Source organism: Oncorhynchus masou, chromosome 25 (assembly GCF_036934945.1).
Source record: "Oncorhynchus masou masou isolate Uvic2021 chromosome 25, UVic_Omas_1.1, whole genome shotgun sequence".
Classification (NCBI taxonomy): Eukaryota; Metazoa; Chordata; class Actinopteri; order Salmoniformes; family Salmonidae; genus Oncorhynchus; species Oncorhynchus masou.
The window spans coordinates 18,353,864-18,369,463 of NC_088236.1; the positions used below are offsets into that span (position 1 = coordinate 18,353,864).

At 45.0% G+C, this 15,600-nt stretch overlaps 1 protein-coding gene across 4 annotated transcripts in view; it reads left to right on the forward strand.

Annotated features, from left to right (window-relative positions):
* Positions 1-15,600, forward strand: part of LOC135513864 (dedicator of cytokinesis protein 8-like) — a 137,392-nt gene that overhangs the window by 44,785 nt on the left and 77,007 nt on the right. For all 4 annotated transcript variants that reach the window (XM_064936837.1, XM_064936838.1, XM_064936841.1 and 1 more), the window contains 5 exons: positions 936-1,111; positions 1,800-1,871; positions 4,342-4,450; positions 15,197-15,409; positions 15,505-15,590. In XM_064936837.1, the coding sequence (XP_064792909.1) occupies positions 936-1,111; positions 1,800-1,871; positions 4,342-4,450; positions 15,197-15,409; positions 15,505-15,590 (656 nt within the window). The remainder of the gene's footprint in view (positions 1-935; positions 1,112-1,799; positions 1,872-4,341; positions 4,451-15,196; positions 15,410-15,504; positions 15,591-15,600) is intronic.

Below are 15,600 nucleotides of genomic sequence, written 5' to 3' on the forward strand. Positions count from 1 at the left end.
TCTATCTTTTTTCCTGCCCCCCTCTCTCTGTTTGTACTTTAAACAATGTGTTGTTAGGTTCTTGGTTTGTTTCCAGGCATTCCTTTCATTGAAGCCAGGGAATACATATCTGGAATAATCTGAATCTAAGCTCTATCAATGACACATTTAGATGCACAACAGTGGTTTATTCATAATCTTAAGAATGCCAACATTTGGTAACTTTGTGCCTTAACCGTTTCCTGCCTGTGCCCTCTGCATGAAACTATTTTTCTCTCTCTTTTCTCCCTGTACCGCTCTCTGTCACTGTCTCCTTTGCCCCTTCTCTACTTTCTCTCTGATTCAGAGTGGTTGGGTTAAATGCGGAACACACATTTCAGTTGAATGCATTCAGTGGTACAACTGACAAGACATTCCCCTTTACATTAAGAACACCTTCCAAATCTTGAGTTGCCCTGCCCCAATTTGTTGGGGCTTGGACTTTACAAGGTGTTGAAAGTGTTCCACAGGGATGCTGGCCCATGTTGACTCCAATGCTTCCCACAGTTGTCACGTTGGCTGGATGTCCTTTGGGTGGCGGACCATTCTTAATTCGCACAGGAAACTGTTGAGCATGAAAAACCCAGCAGCGTTGCAGTTCTTGACACAAACTAGTGCACCTGGCACCTACCTACTACCATACCCTGTTCAAAGGCACTTAAATATTTTGTCTTGCCCATTCACCCTGAATGGCACACATACACAATCAATGTCTCAATTGTCTGAAGGCCTTCTTTAACATGTCTCCTCCCCTTCATCTACACTGATTAGAAGTGGATTTAACAAGTGACATCAATAATGTAATGGGAGGAAAAGTTAATGTCTATGTCATGAAAAGCGCAAGTGTTCATAATGTTTTGCAAAAGTGTTCATAATGTTTTGTACACTATATAATAGTATGATATCTGTCTCTCCAGCCCCAGTCATATGACGCGGTGGAGCCCTTGGACCTGGAAGAGTTTTTGATGTCACAGCTACGGAGTGGAGACTCCGCCCTCATGCAGGAGCTTGGAGATTTCCCCGACGACGACCTGGAAGTAGAACTGGTGGAGAAGGAGTGTCGGACCGTACGCCACTCTGTACCGGAGGAGGGGTGGGTCGCATGGTCACATGATCAATATAGAATAAACTCAACCAGGTTTCTAGATTGTTATGCCTATCAGATCCCCACATATCGAGGAGAGAGCAGGGAGGGTCTAGAGGTCTGGATTAGACATTGATTTAAGCCTGGCTATTATTCCAATAGTCCCAGTAACTAGGGGCGGCACGGTAGCCTAGTGGATAGAGCGTTGGACTAGTAACCGGAAGGTTGCGAGTTCAAACCCCCGAGCTGACAAGGTACAAATCTGTCGTTCTGCCCCTGAACAGGCAGTTAACCCACTGTTCCCAGGCCGTCGTTGAAAATAAGAATTTGTTCTTAACTGACTTGCCTGGTTAAATAAAGGTAAAAAATAAATAAAAAATCTTTCTCCACTATCAACCTATATCTGCGTCCAAATGACACCCCACCCACTAGTTCCCTAGGTCCCACTTATAATGGAATAGAATAAGTATACCTCAGAAGGCTCTTACAACCCAAGAGGGTGTGAAATAGTGAAAATATTCTGACAGTGGTATCTTATTGTTTTAGGATTGTCACTCACCTTGAACATGATGTTACAGATAGTGCTGATGTGATGGGAATGCAGAATGAGGGAAAAGGATTGTGTGTGCATGTAATGAGTGTGTATGTGTGCTTAACATCCTTCTCAATCCCTTGCTGACCGCCTATATCTCTATAGGGTGGAGTTGGATTCCCATGTCAGGGACTGTGTTCAGAGTTACACCCAACCCTGGCTGATGGTCAGCAGGAGGTAAACTTCCTTTGATCAACTCTTAGACACATTCAGGGGCTGCTTTCTTTCCTAATCTCCTTTCCCTTGTGACTACTGACCTGTAAAATGCTAGATATGTGAATGCTAGTGGTCACTAACCCTGGACTACCTGGAGAGCTACCTGGTGTGCAGGCTTTGGGCCAGCATGACTAAAGGCTGCACACCAAGTGGCTCAGTCTTCAGGACCAGGGTTGATGACCACTGGGGCAGTGGTTTATACAGTGGAAACCTATGCAGTGGTTTATACAGTGGAAACCTGTGCAGTGGTTTCCTTCTCAGGTGCAGCACCAAGTCTGTCTGTCTGTCTCTGTCTGTCTGTCTCTGTCTGTCTCTCTGTCTGTCTGTGTCTACAGAGAGGTCTGTCTGTCTGTCTGTCTGTGTCTACAGAGAGGTCTGTCTGTCTGTCTGTCTGTCTGTCTGTCTGTCTGTCTGTCTGTCTGTCTGTGTCTACAGAGATGTCTGTCTGTGTCTACAGAGAGATGTCTGTCTGTGTCTACAGAGAGATGTCTGTCTGTGTCTACAGAGAGATGTCTGTCTGTGTCTACAGAGAGATGTCTGTCTGTGTCTACAGAGAGATGTCTGTCTGTGTCTACAGAGAGATGTCTGTCTGTGTCTACAGAGAGATGTCTGTCTGTGTCTCTGTCTCTGTCTGTCTGTCTGTCTGTCTGTCTGTCTGTCTGTCTGTCTGTCTACAGAGAGATGTCTGTGAGACAGTGATAGACAGAGGGGTTATCTTCACACATACCACACACTGATTACTTATCAAAGCCTAGGCCCACCGTCTACTGCTGGCACACATACACTACCGGTCAAAAGTTTTAGAATACCTACTCATTCAAGGGTTTTTCTTTATTTTTACTATTTTCTGCATTGTAGAATAATAGTGAAGACATCAAAACTATGAAATAACACATATGGAATCATTTAGTAACCAAAAAAGTGTTAAACAAATCAAAATATATTTTATATTTGAGATTCTTCAAATAGGCACCCTTTGCCTTGATGACATCTTTGCACACTCTTGACATTCTCTCAGCCATCTTCAGACAACAGTCTTTTCCTTCACTCTGCCTTCCGACTCATCCCATACCATCTCAATTTGGTTGAGGTCTGGGGGTGGTGGAGGCCAGGTCATCTGATGCAGCACTCCATTACTCAACTTCTTGGTAAAATAGCCCTTAAACAGCCTGGAGGTGTGTTGGGTCATTGTCCCGTTATAAATAAATGAAAGTCCCACTAAGCCCAAACCAGATGGGATGGCGTATCGCTGCAGAATGCTGGGGTAGCCATGCTGGTTAAGTATGCCTTGAATTCTAAATAAATCACAGACAGTGTCAGCAGCAAAGCACCCCCACACCCTAACATCTCCTCCTCCATGCTTCACTGTGGGAAATACACATGTGGAGAAAATCTGTTTACCCACACTCGTCTCACAAAGACACAGCGGTTGGAACCAAAAATCTTACATTTCACTCCCAGACCAAAGTACACATTTCCATCGGTCTAATGTCCATTGCTCGTGTTTCTTGACCCAAGCAAGTCTCTTATTATTATTGGTGTCCTTTAGTAGTGGTTTCTTTGCAGCAAATCGACCATGAAGGCCTGATTCACGCAGTCTCCTCTGAAAAGTTGATGTTGAGATGTGTCTGTTACTTGTTCTCTGTGAAGAATTTATTTGGTCAGAAATCTGAGGTGCAGTTAACTCTAATGAACTTGTCCTCTGTAGCAGAACTCTGGGTCTTCCATTCCTGTGGCAGTCTTCAGGAGAGCCAGTTTCATCATAGCGCTTGATGGTTTTTATGACTACACTTGAAGAAACTTTTAAAGTTCTTGAAATTTTCCATATTGACTGACCTTCATGTCTTAAAGTAATAATGGACTGTCGTTTCTCTTTGCTCATTAGAGCTGTTCTTGCCATAATACGGACTTGGTCTTTTACCAATTAGGACTATCTTCTGTTTACCACAACTGATTGGCTCAAACACATTAAGAAGGAAAGAAATTCCACAAATTAACTTAAGGAGACATACCTGTTAATTGAAATGCATTCCAGGTGACTACCTCATGAAGCTGGTTGAGAGAATGCCAAGAGTGTGCAAAGCTGTCATCAAGGCAAAGTGTGGCTATTTGAAGAACCTCAAATATAAAATACATTTTGATTTGTTTAACACTTTTTTTGGTTACTACATGATTCCATGTGTTTTTTTCATAGTTGTGATGTCTTCACTATTATTCTACAATGTAAACATATAGAAAAACCCTTGAATGAGTAGGTGTTCTAAAACTTTTGACCGGTAGTGTACACACACACAGTCAGTCTCCTGGTCAGGGTTTTGATCCACGTCCTGGGGCTTTGTCTATGTGGGGGGTGGAATACTACATCTCATCTGCTCTGATAAGATAAAAGGTGTGTGTGTGTGTGTGTGTGTGTGTGTGTGTGTGTGTGCAGGTGCCAGGGAGATAGTTGGACTGCATATTCGGAGCGGGCATGTCTACACAAAACTCTGCAGAAACAGACATTTGAGTCTGACGTGCAGCCAGAGAAACTAGAGACACCGGTAAGCACAATATACATATACACAACAACAAAGGGGCATTCCAAAATATATCTGGGTTTGTGTCCGTAAGGAGCAGTTTTGTCAGTCCCATTGTTATCAGAGGACCAACGTGTATTCAGAGTGTACTGTAGTAGGACATTCAGGTATCAGATCCAGAGATTACATTACGGAGGGAAGTGATTAGATAAACATAATACCCTGGGTTTTCTATCAGAGAAAGATGACATGCCCAACATGAAACCTGAATACTAGAGTTGTTTCAAGCAACATCTACTGATTCCTCAGATTGATAGATATAGATTGTCTTTTAGTTTTAGAATATCTGTTCTTGTGAGGAAATTCTAATCAGTGTGCAATGAAAGAAGGAGAGAAAGTAGAGAAATTAGAGTGAGAGAACAGAGCAAGGTAACCATAGAAAGTGAGAGTGACGGGAGGGGTTGGGGAGCGAGGGGAGGTGTTGGGGATTAGTAGGGGAACAGAGCGGTTGGAGAGGTGTTGGAGAGGTGTTGGGGAACAGAGTGGTTGGAGTGGTGTTGAGGAACAGAGTGGTTGGAGAGGTGTTGGGGAACAGAGTGGTTGGAGAGGTGTTGGGGAACAGAGTGGTTGGAGAGGTGTTGGGGAACAGAGTGGTTGGAGAGGTGTTGGGGAGTGGTTGGAGAGGTGTTGGGGAGTGGTTGGGGTTGGGGAGCGGTTGGGGAGTGTTAAGAATCCCTTTTGGCCCGACTGTCTAGGGGGGATGGTAATGAGACCCGTAACATAACTCATGCAAATTATAATAGTGACAAAGCAAAAGTGTGAACGAAATAACCAGGACAACTGAAATCTACCGTCAAACTCCAGGTTTATTTGAAAACACACGGTAATGGGGGGAGCAGGAAAAGGGGCTGAGCTGGACCCAAGGAAAGAAACAATAAGTATTCAAAAAAAGCCTAAGCTAGACTAGCCTACTTTAACAACAGCTAACTAACTAACCAAAAATACTAGTGTATTTAACAAAGTCTACCTACGGGTAGTGTATGCCCATGGGCGACTTGTCTTGGTTTCCCCTTTTCCCACCAGCAATCAAACACCATAACAATACTCACAGGTGATGACAAAGTGCTATGGAGGTGCTCAAACAAAAGAGAGGTTAATACACAACGAGAGAGTGAAACACAGAGACCTACAGACATGGCATTTACAGAGAGAGATTGAGCTCTAGAGCAAACAACTGACAGGGTTTTTAAACCAAGGGAAAGTAACTGTGATTGGGTAGGAAACAAGAGGAGGTGTGTCTTCTGATTGATGATTGATTGTTGACTGATTGGGGAGTGATGATTTTCACCTGTGAGGGGAGAAGGAGAGAAAAGAAACACACACACACACACACACACACACAGGATACACCCACAGGATACTTGTATCCGTAACAGGGAGCGAGGGGAGGGGTTGGGGAGCGACGGGAGGTGTTGGGGAGCGTTGGGGTTGGGGAGCGGTTGGGGAGCGAGCGGAGGTGTTGGGGAGCGGTGTGGTTGGAGATCGGTTGGGGAGCGAGGGGAGGGGTTGGGGAGCGGTTGGGGAGGGTTGGGGAACGTTGGGGAGGGAAGGGGTAGGGTTTGGGGAGCATAACGCTGAACACAGACGTGTTTTTCCTGTTTCTATTACCTCCATCCCGGCACCATCTCCCTCATGTCTACCCAGCCTGACCTGCACACAATGAGACGTGAATATTCATGTAGTCCCCCTCTGCTTCCGACCTGCCCCAGCCAACATCCAGCTCTCTGTCCTGCCAAATCTCCAGCCAGCACCCAGCCAACCCCTCCTCCAGCCCCCTTCTCCAGCCCCCCACCTCTGTTAGTCCATAGTCCCAAACTCAAATCTCCAAGCCCTGACAGTGAAGTCCCACTCCCAAGTCCCAAGGTCTATCCCCAGCTCCCCAGCCCCCTCCCCCAGCCTTACCAAGTCCTAATCACCCAAACCAAAGACCCTTGTTCTAGCCGTGTTTTTCCCATCCGCTCTAGGCCGAAGAGAGAGCGAGAGAGGGAGAGAGGGGAAGAACCGGCCTATTGTCAGTCAGCCTCTAATGGTCCCCTGCTTCACACTGGTCATTAGTAATCCTGTGGGATAGGGCACAGTTAAGCAGGGCTGGGGGAGTGGAGATTAGATGGAAGATGGATGGATGGATTTCCCCTTAAATTTTAGGATTGTTGATGAAGCCAAAATATTTTTGTAATTCAAATGAAATATTTGAAACTAAATTAGGCAGATTTACTGCAGGATTACAACAGAGAAGAGGAATGAAGGGTGAGGGGGTGCTGTGAGAAGGAAGGGGGTTGGTGGGGGGGTGCTGTGAGGAGGAATGGGGTTGGTAGGGTGGAGGGTGGGCACTGTGAGGAGGAAGGGGTTGGTGGGGGGGGTGGAGGGGGGGCACTGTGAGGAGGAAGGGAGGGGGTTGGTGGGGGGTGCTGTGAGGAGGAAGGGGGTTGGTAGGCTGGAGAGGGGGGGCACTGTGAGGAGGAGGAGGTTGGTGAGGAGGGTGCTATGAGGAGGAAGGGGGTTGGTAGGGTGGAGGGGGGTTCTGTGAGGAGGAAGGGGGGTTGGTGAGGAGGGTGCTGTGAGGAGGAGGAGGGGGTGGAGGGGGTGCTATGAGGAGAAAGGGGGTTGGTGAGGAGGGTGCTGTGAGGAGGAAGGGGGTTGGTAGGGTGGGGGGTGCTGTGAGGAGGATGGGTTTGGTAGGGGGTGGAGGGGGTGCTATGAGGAGGAGGGTGCTGTGAGGAGGATGGGGGTTGGTAGGGTGGAGGGGGTGCTATGAGGAGGAAGGGGGTGGAGGGGGTGCTGTGAGGAGGAAGGGGGTTGGTGAGGAGGGTGCTGTGAGGAGGATGGGGGTTGGTAGGGTGGGGGGGGTGCTGTGAGGAGGATGGGGGTTGGTAGGGTGGAGGGGGTGCTATGAGGAGGAAGGGGGTTGGTAGGGTGGAGGGGGGGTGCTGTGAGGAGGAAGGGGGTTGGTGAGGAGGGTGCTGTGAGGAGGATGGGGGTTGGTAGGGTGGTTGAAAACAGGACACAGCCTGAGAATTCAGAGCTGTCCAGTCATGTAGCTCAGTTGGAGTGTGATTCCATATGGATGAAGTTAATCAGGGAGTAAGTACTATGATCTCTCCATGGTGTTAAGGGGCACCCTTTCACTTTGAAGTTACTGGGCTCTCCTGGAGTTGAAACCCATTAGTTATGGATTCCATGAGCTTGTTTCGATTCTCTTGATGTTCACACACAGTTAATCATCTATGGATGTCTTATCCACTGCGATTGCATAGCAAGTTACCGGCCTATACACTTAGTGCTGTAAGTATTTGGAACACTTATCAAGGCCTATATGCAATACACTTGAGTGAAATTATTTTGTTGGGAGAATTCAAGTCCCCGTCTCTGTCCTCCTCTCTCTCCTAATACCAGTCATTATTAATATTATTACAGGTGAAGTCTCTGTCCTCCTCTCTCTCCTAATACCAGTCGTTATTAATATTATTACAGGTGAAGTCCCCGTCTCTGTCCTCCTCTCTCTCCTAATACCAGTCGTTATTAATATTATTACAGGTGAAGTCCCCGTCTCTGTCCTCCTCTCTCTCCTAATACCAGTCGTTATTAATATTATTACAGGTGAAGTCCCCGTCTCTGTCCTCCTCTCTCTCCTAATACCAGTCGTTATTAATATTATTACAGGTGAAGTCCCCGTCTCTGTCCTCCTCTCTCATAATACCAGTCGTTATTAATATTATTACAGGTGAAGTCCCCGTCTCTGTCCTCCTCTCTCTCCTAATACCAGTCCTTATTAATATTATTACAGGTGAAGTCTCTGTCCTCCTCTCTCTCCTAATACCAGTCGTTATTAATATTATTACAGGTGAAGTCCCCGTCTCTGTCCTCCTCTCTCTCCTAATACCAGTCCTTATTAATATTATTACAGGTGAAGTCCCCGTCTCTGTCCTCCTCTCTCTCCTAATACCAGTCATTATTAATATTATTACAGGTGAAGTCCCCGTCTCTGTCCTCCTCTCTCTCCTAATACCAGTCATTATTATATATTATTACAGGTGAAGTCCCCGTCTCTGTCCTCCTCTCTCTCCTAATACCAGTCATTATTAATATTATTACAGGTGAAGTCCCCGTCTCTGTCCTCCTCTCTCTCCTAATACCAGTCGTTATTAATATTATTACAGGTGAAGTCTCTGTCCTCCTCTCTCTCCTAATACCAGTCATTATTAATATTATTACAGGTGAAGTCCCCGTCTCTGTCCTCCTCTCTCTCCTAATACCAGTCCTTATTAATATTATTACAGGTGAAGTCCCCGTCTCTGTCCTCCTCTCTCTCCTAATACCAGTCGTTATTAATATTATTACAGGTGAAGTCCCCGTCTCTTTCCTCCTCTCTCTCCTAATACCAGTCGTTATTAATATTATTACAGGTGAAGTCCCCGTCTCTGTCCTCCTCTCTCTCCTAATACCAGTCCTTATTAATATTATTACAGGTGAAGTCCCCGTCTCTGTCCTCCTCTCTCCTAATACCAGTCGTTATTAATATTATTACAGGTGAAGTCCCCGTCTCTGTCATCCTCTCTCTCCTAATACCAGTCGTTATTAATATTTTTACAGGTGAAGTCCCCATCTCTGTCCTCCTCTCTCTCCTAATACCAGTCGTTATTAATATTATTACAGGTGAAGTCCCCGTCTCTGTCCTCCTCTCTCTCCTAATACCAGTCATTGTTGTTACAGGTGAAGTCCCCGTCTCTGTCCTCCTCTCTCTCCTAATACCAGTCATTGTTGTTACAGGTGAAGTCCCCGTCTCTGTCCTCCTCTCTCTCCTAATCCCAGTCATTGTTGTTACAGGTGAAGTCCCCGTCTCTGTCCTCCTCTCTCTCCTAATACCAGTCGTTATTAATATTATTACAGGTGAAGTCCCCGTCTCTGTCCTCCTCTCTCTCCTAATACCAGTCGTTATTAATATTATTACAGGTGAAGTCCCCGTCTCTGTCCTCCTCTCTCTCCTAATACCAGTCGTTATTAATATTATTACAGGTGAAGTCCCCGTCTCTGTCCTCCTCTCTCTCCTAATACCAGTCATTGTTGTTACAGGTGAAGTCCCCGTCTCTGTCCTCCTCTCTCTCCTAATACCAGTCATTATTAATATTATTACAGGTGAAGTCTCTGTCCTCCTCTCTCTCCTAATACCAGTCGTTATTAATATTATTACAGGCGAAGTCCCCGTCTCTGTCCTCCTCTCTCTCCTAATACCAGTCGTTATTAATATTATTACAGGTGAAGTCCCCGTCTCTGTCCTCCTCTCTCCTAATACCAGTCGTTATTAATATTATTACAGGTGAAGTCCCCGTCTCTGTCCTCCCTCTCTCCTAATACCAGTCGTTATTAATATTATTACAGGTGAAGTCCCCGTCTCTGTCCTCCTCTCTAATCTCCTAATACCAGTCATTGTCGTTATTAATATTGTTACAGGTGAAGTCCCCGTCTCTGTCCTCCTCTCTCTCCTAATACCAGTCGTTATTAATATTATTACAGGTGAAGTCCCCTCTGTCCTCCTCTCTGTCGTTATTAATATTATTACAGGTGAAGTCCCGTCTCTGTCCTCTCTCTCCTAATACCAGTCGTTATTAATATTATTACAGGTGAAGTCCCCGTCTCTGTCCTCCTCTCTCTCCTAATACCAGTCGTTATTAATATTATTACAGGTGAAGTCCTAATACCAGTCGTTATTAATATTATTCTGTCCTCCTCTCTCTCCTAATACCAGTCGTTATTAATATTATTACAGGTGAAGTCCCCGTCTCTGTCCTCCTCTCTCTCCTAATACCAGTCGTTATTAATATTATTACAGGTGAAGTCCCCGTCTCTGTCCTCCTCTCTCTCCTAATACCAGTCGTTATTAATATTATTACAGGTGAAGTCCCCGTCTCTGTCCTCCTCTCTCTCCTAATACCAGTCGTTATTAATATTATTACAGGTGAAGTCCCCGTCTCTGTCCTCCTCTCTCCTAATACCAGTCGTTATTAATATTATTACAGGTGAAGTCCCCGTCTCTGTCCTCCTCTCTCTCCTAATACCAGTCCTTATTAATATTATTACAGGTGAAGTCTCTGTCCTCCTCTCTCTCCTAATACCAGTCGTTATTAATATTATTACAGGTGAAGTCCCCGTCTCTGTCCTCCTCTCTCTCCTAATACCAGTCGTTATTAATATTATTACAGGTGAAGTCCCCGTCTCTGTCCTCCTCTCTCTCCTAATACCAGTCCTTATTAATATTATTACAGGTGAAGTCCTAATACCTCTGTCCTCCTCTCTCTCCTAATACCAGTCGTTATTAATATTATTACAGGTGAAGTCCCCGTCTCTGTCCTCCTCTCTCTCCTAATACCAGTCCTTATTAATATTATTACAGGTGAAGTCCCCGTCTCTGTCCTCCTCTCTCTCCTAATACCAGTCATTATTAATATTATTACAGGTGAAGTCCCCGTCTCTGTCCTCCTCCTCTCTCCTAATACCAGTCATTATTAATATTATTACAGGTGAAGTCCCCGTCTCTGTCCCTCCTCCTCTCTCCTAATACCAGTCATTATTAATATTATTACAGGTGAAGTCCCCGTCTCTGTCCTCCTCTCTCTCCTAATACCAGTCGTTATTAATATTATTACAGGTGAAGTCTCTGTCCTCCTCTCTCTCCTAATACCAGTCATTATTAATATTATTACAGGTGAAGTCCCCGTCTCTGTCCTCCTCTCTCCTAATACCAGTCCTTATTAATATTATTACAGGTGAAGTCCCCGTCTCTGTCCTCCTCCTCTCTCTCCTAATACCAGTCGTTATTAATATTATTACAGGTGAAGTCCCCGTCTACAGGTTCCTCCTCCTCTCTCCTAATACCAGTCGTTATTAATATTATTACAGGTGAAGTCCCCGTCTCTGTCCTCCCTCTCTCCTAATACCAGTCCTTATTAATATTATTACAGGTGAAGTCCCCGTCTCTGTCCTCCTCCTCTCTCCTAATACCAGTCGTTATTAATATTATTACAGGTGAAGTCCCCGTCTCTGTCATCCTCTCTCTCCTAATACCAGTCGTTATTAATATTTTTACAGGTGAAGTCCCCATCTCTGTCCTCCTCTCTCTCCTAATACCAGTCGTTATTAATATTATTACAGGTGAAGTCCCCGTCTCTGTCCTCCTCTCTCTCCTAATACCAGTCATTGTTGTTACAGGTGAAGTCCCCGTCTCTGTCCTCCTCTCTCTCCTAATACCAGTCATTGTTGTTACAGGTGAAGTCCCCGTCTCTGTCCTCCTCTCTCTCCTAATACCAGTCGTTATTAATATTATTACAGGTGAAGTCCCCAGGTGAAGTCTCTGTCCTCCTCTCTCTCCTAATACCAGTCGTTATTAATATTATTACAGGTGAAGTCCCCAGGTGAAGTCTCTGTCCTCCTCTCTCTCCTAATACCAGTCATTGTTGTTACAGGTGAAGTCCCCGTCTCTGTCCTCCTCTCTCTCCTAATACCAGTCATTATTAATATTATTACAGGTGAAGTCTCTGTCCTCCTCTCTCTCCTAATACCAGTCGTTATTAATATTATTACAGGTGAAGTCCCCGTCTCTGTCCTCCTCTCTCTCCTAATACCAGTCATTGTTGTTACAGGTGAAGTCCCCGTCTCTGTCCTCCTCTCTCTCCTAATACCAGTCATTATTAATATTATTACAGGTGAAGTCCCCGTCTTTGTCCTCCTCTCTCTCCTAATACCAGTCGTTATCAATATTATTACAGGTGAAGTCCCCGTCTCTGTCCTCCTCTCTCTCCTAATACCAGTCGTTATTAATATTATTACAGGTGAAGTCCCCGTCTCTGTCCTCCTCTCTCTCCTAATACCAGTCGTTATTAATATTATTACAGGTGAAGTCCCCGTCTCTGTCCTCCTCTCTCTCCTAATACCAGTCGTTATTAATATTATTACAGGTGAAGTCCCCGTCTCTGTCCTCCTCTCCTCTCCTAATACCAGTCGTTATTAATATTATTACAGGTGAAGTCCCCGTCTCTGTCCTCCTCTCTCTCCTAATACCAGTCGTTATTAATATTATTACAGGTGAAGTCCCCGTCTCTGTCCTCCTCTCTCTCCTAATACCAGTCGTTATTAATATTATTACAGGTGAAGTCCCCGTCTCTGTCCTCCTCTCTCTCCTAATACCAGTCGTTATTAATATTATTACAGGTGAAGTCCCCGTCTCTGTCCTCCTCTCTCTCCTAATACCAGTCGTTATTAATATTATTACAGGTGAAGTCCCCGTCTCTGTCCTCCTCTCTCATAATACCAGTCGTTATTAATATTATTACAGGTGAAGTCCCCGTCTCTGTCCTCCTCTCTCTCCTAATACCAGTCCTTATTAATATTATTACAGGTGAAGTCTCTGTCCTCCTCTCTCTCCTAATACCAGTCGTTATTAATATTATTACAGGTGAAGTCCCCGTCTCTGTCCTCCTCTCTCTCCTAATACCAGTCGTTATTAATATTATTACAGGTGAAGTCCCCGTCTCTGTCCTCCTCTCTCTCCTAATACCAGTCGTTATTAATATTATTACAGGTGAAGTCCCCGTCTCTGTCCTCCTCTCTCTCCTAATACCAGTCGTTATTAATATTATTACAGGTGAAGTCCCCAGGTGAAGTCCCGTCTCTGTCCTCCTCTCTCTCCTAATACCAGTCGTTATTAATATTATTACAGGTGAAGTCCCCGTCTCTGTCCTCCTCTCTCTCCTAATACCAGTCGTTATTAATATTATTACAGGTGAAGTCCCCGTCTCTGTCCTCCTCTCTCCTAATACCAGTCGTTATTAATATTATTACAGGTGAAGTCCCCGTCTCTGTCCTCCTCTCTCTCCTCCTAATACCAGTCCTTATTAATATTATTACAGGTGAAGTCTCTGTCCTCCTCTCTCTCCTAATACCAGTCGTTATTAATATTATTACAGGTGAAGTCCCCGTCTCTGTCCTCCTCTCTCTCCTAATACCAGTCCTTATTAATATTATTACAGGTGAAGTCCCCCGTTATTAATATTATTACTCTGTCCTCCTCTCTCTCCTAATACCAGTCGTTATTAATATTATTACAGGTGAAGTCCCCGTCTCTGTCCTGAAGTCCCCGTCTCTGTCCTCCTCTCTCTCCTAATACCAGTCGTTATTAATATTATTACAGGTGAAGTCCCCGTCTCTGTCCTCCTCTCTCCTAATACCAGTCATTATTAATATTATTACAGGTGAAGTCCCCGTCTCTGTCCTCCTCTCTCTCCTAATACCAGTCCTTATTAATATTATTACAGGTGAAGTCTCTGTCCTCCTCTCTCTCCTAATACCAGTCGTTATTAATATTATTACAGGTGAAGTCCCCGTCTCTGTCCTCCTCTCTCTCCTAATACCATTCGTTATTAATATTATTACAGGTGAAGTCCCCGTCTCTGTCCTCCTCTCTCTCCTAATACCAGTCGTTATTAATATTATTACAGGTGAAGTCCCTGTCATTATTAATATTATTACTGTCCTCCTGTCCTCCTCTCTCCTAATACCAGTCGTTATTAATATTATTACAGGTGAAGTCCCCGTCTCTGTCCTCCTCTCTCTCCTAATACCAGTCGTTATTAATATTATTACAGGTGAAGTCCCCGTCTCTGTCCTCTCTCTCTCTCCTAATACCAGTCGTTATTAATATTATTACAGGTGAAGTCCCCGTCTCTGTCCTCCTCTCTCTCCTAATACCAGTCGTTATTAATATTATTACAGGTGAAGTCCCCGTCTCTGTCCTCCCTCTCTCCTAATACCAGTCGTTATTAATATTATTACAGGTGAAGTCCCCGTCTCTGTCCTCCTCTCTCTCCTAATACCAGTCGTTATTAATATTATTACAGGTGAAGTCCCCGTCTCTGTCCTCCTCTCTCTCCTAATACCAGTCGTTATTAATATTATTACAGGTGAAGTCCCCGTCTCTGTCCTCCTCTCTCTCCTAATACCAGTCGTTATTAATATTATTACAGGTGAAGTCCCCGTCTCTGTCCTCCTCTCTCTCCTAATACCAGTCGTTATTAATATTATTACAGGTGAAGTCCCCGTCTCTGTCCTCCTCTCTCTCCTAATACCAGTCGTTATTAATATTATTACAGGTGAAGTCCCCGTCTCTGTCCTCTCTGTCCTCTCTCCTAATACCAGTCGTTATTAATATTATTACAGGTGAAGTCCCCGTCTCTGTCCTCCTCTCTCTCCTAATACCAGTCGTTATTAATATTATTACAGGTGAAGTCCCCGTCTCTGTCCTCCTCTCTCTCCTAATACCAGTCGTTATTAATATTATTACAGGTGAAGTCCCCGTCTCTGTCCTCCTCTCTCTCCTAATACCAGTCGTTATTAATATTATTACAGGTGAAGTCCCCGTCTCTGTCCTCCTCTCTCTCCTAATACCAGTCGTTATTAATATTATTACAGGTGAAGTCCCCGTCTCTGTCCTCCTCTCTCTCCTAATACCAGTCGTTATTAATATTATTACAGGTGAAGTCCCCGTCTCTGTCCTCCTCTCTCTCCTAATACCAGTCATTATTAATATTATTACAGGTGAAGTCCCCGTCTCTGTCCTCCTCTCTCTCCTAATACCAGTCGTTATTAATATTATTACAGGTGAAGTCCCCGTCTCTGTCCTCCTCTCTCTCCTAATACCAGTCGTTATTAATATTATTACAGGTGAAGTCCCCGTCTCTGGCGGTACTGAGTGATGACTCCAGCAGGACCCTGACCTCCTCTGACTTTGACCTCCGCTCTGGTCTGACCCCTGACCCCAGAGTGGAGGGGCTGCTGCACTTCAGTAACCATGACGACCTGGACAGGTTCAACCAGGAAGCCCGGCAGGGGAACCGCCACCCTGAGCTGTTTGCCCTGTACCCACCCGCCGACGAGGTGAGAGAGGGACACACACACATATAAACACAGTCAATGCTTCTGTGCATGTTTGACTTGCATTGAGTGTCTGGATCCATGACATTCTATTCCAGGATGATGCAGTGGAGATCCGGCCCATTCCCGACTGTCCCAAAGAGCACATGGGAGACAGGATCATCATCCGGTGTCAGGCCATCAAGTATGGGAAT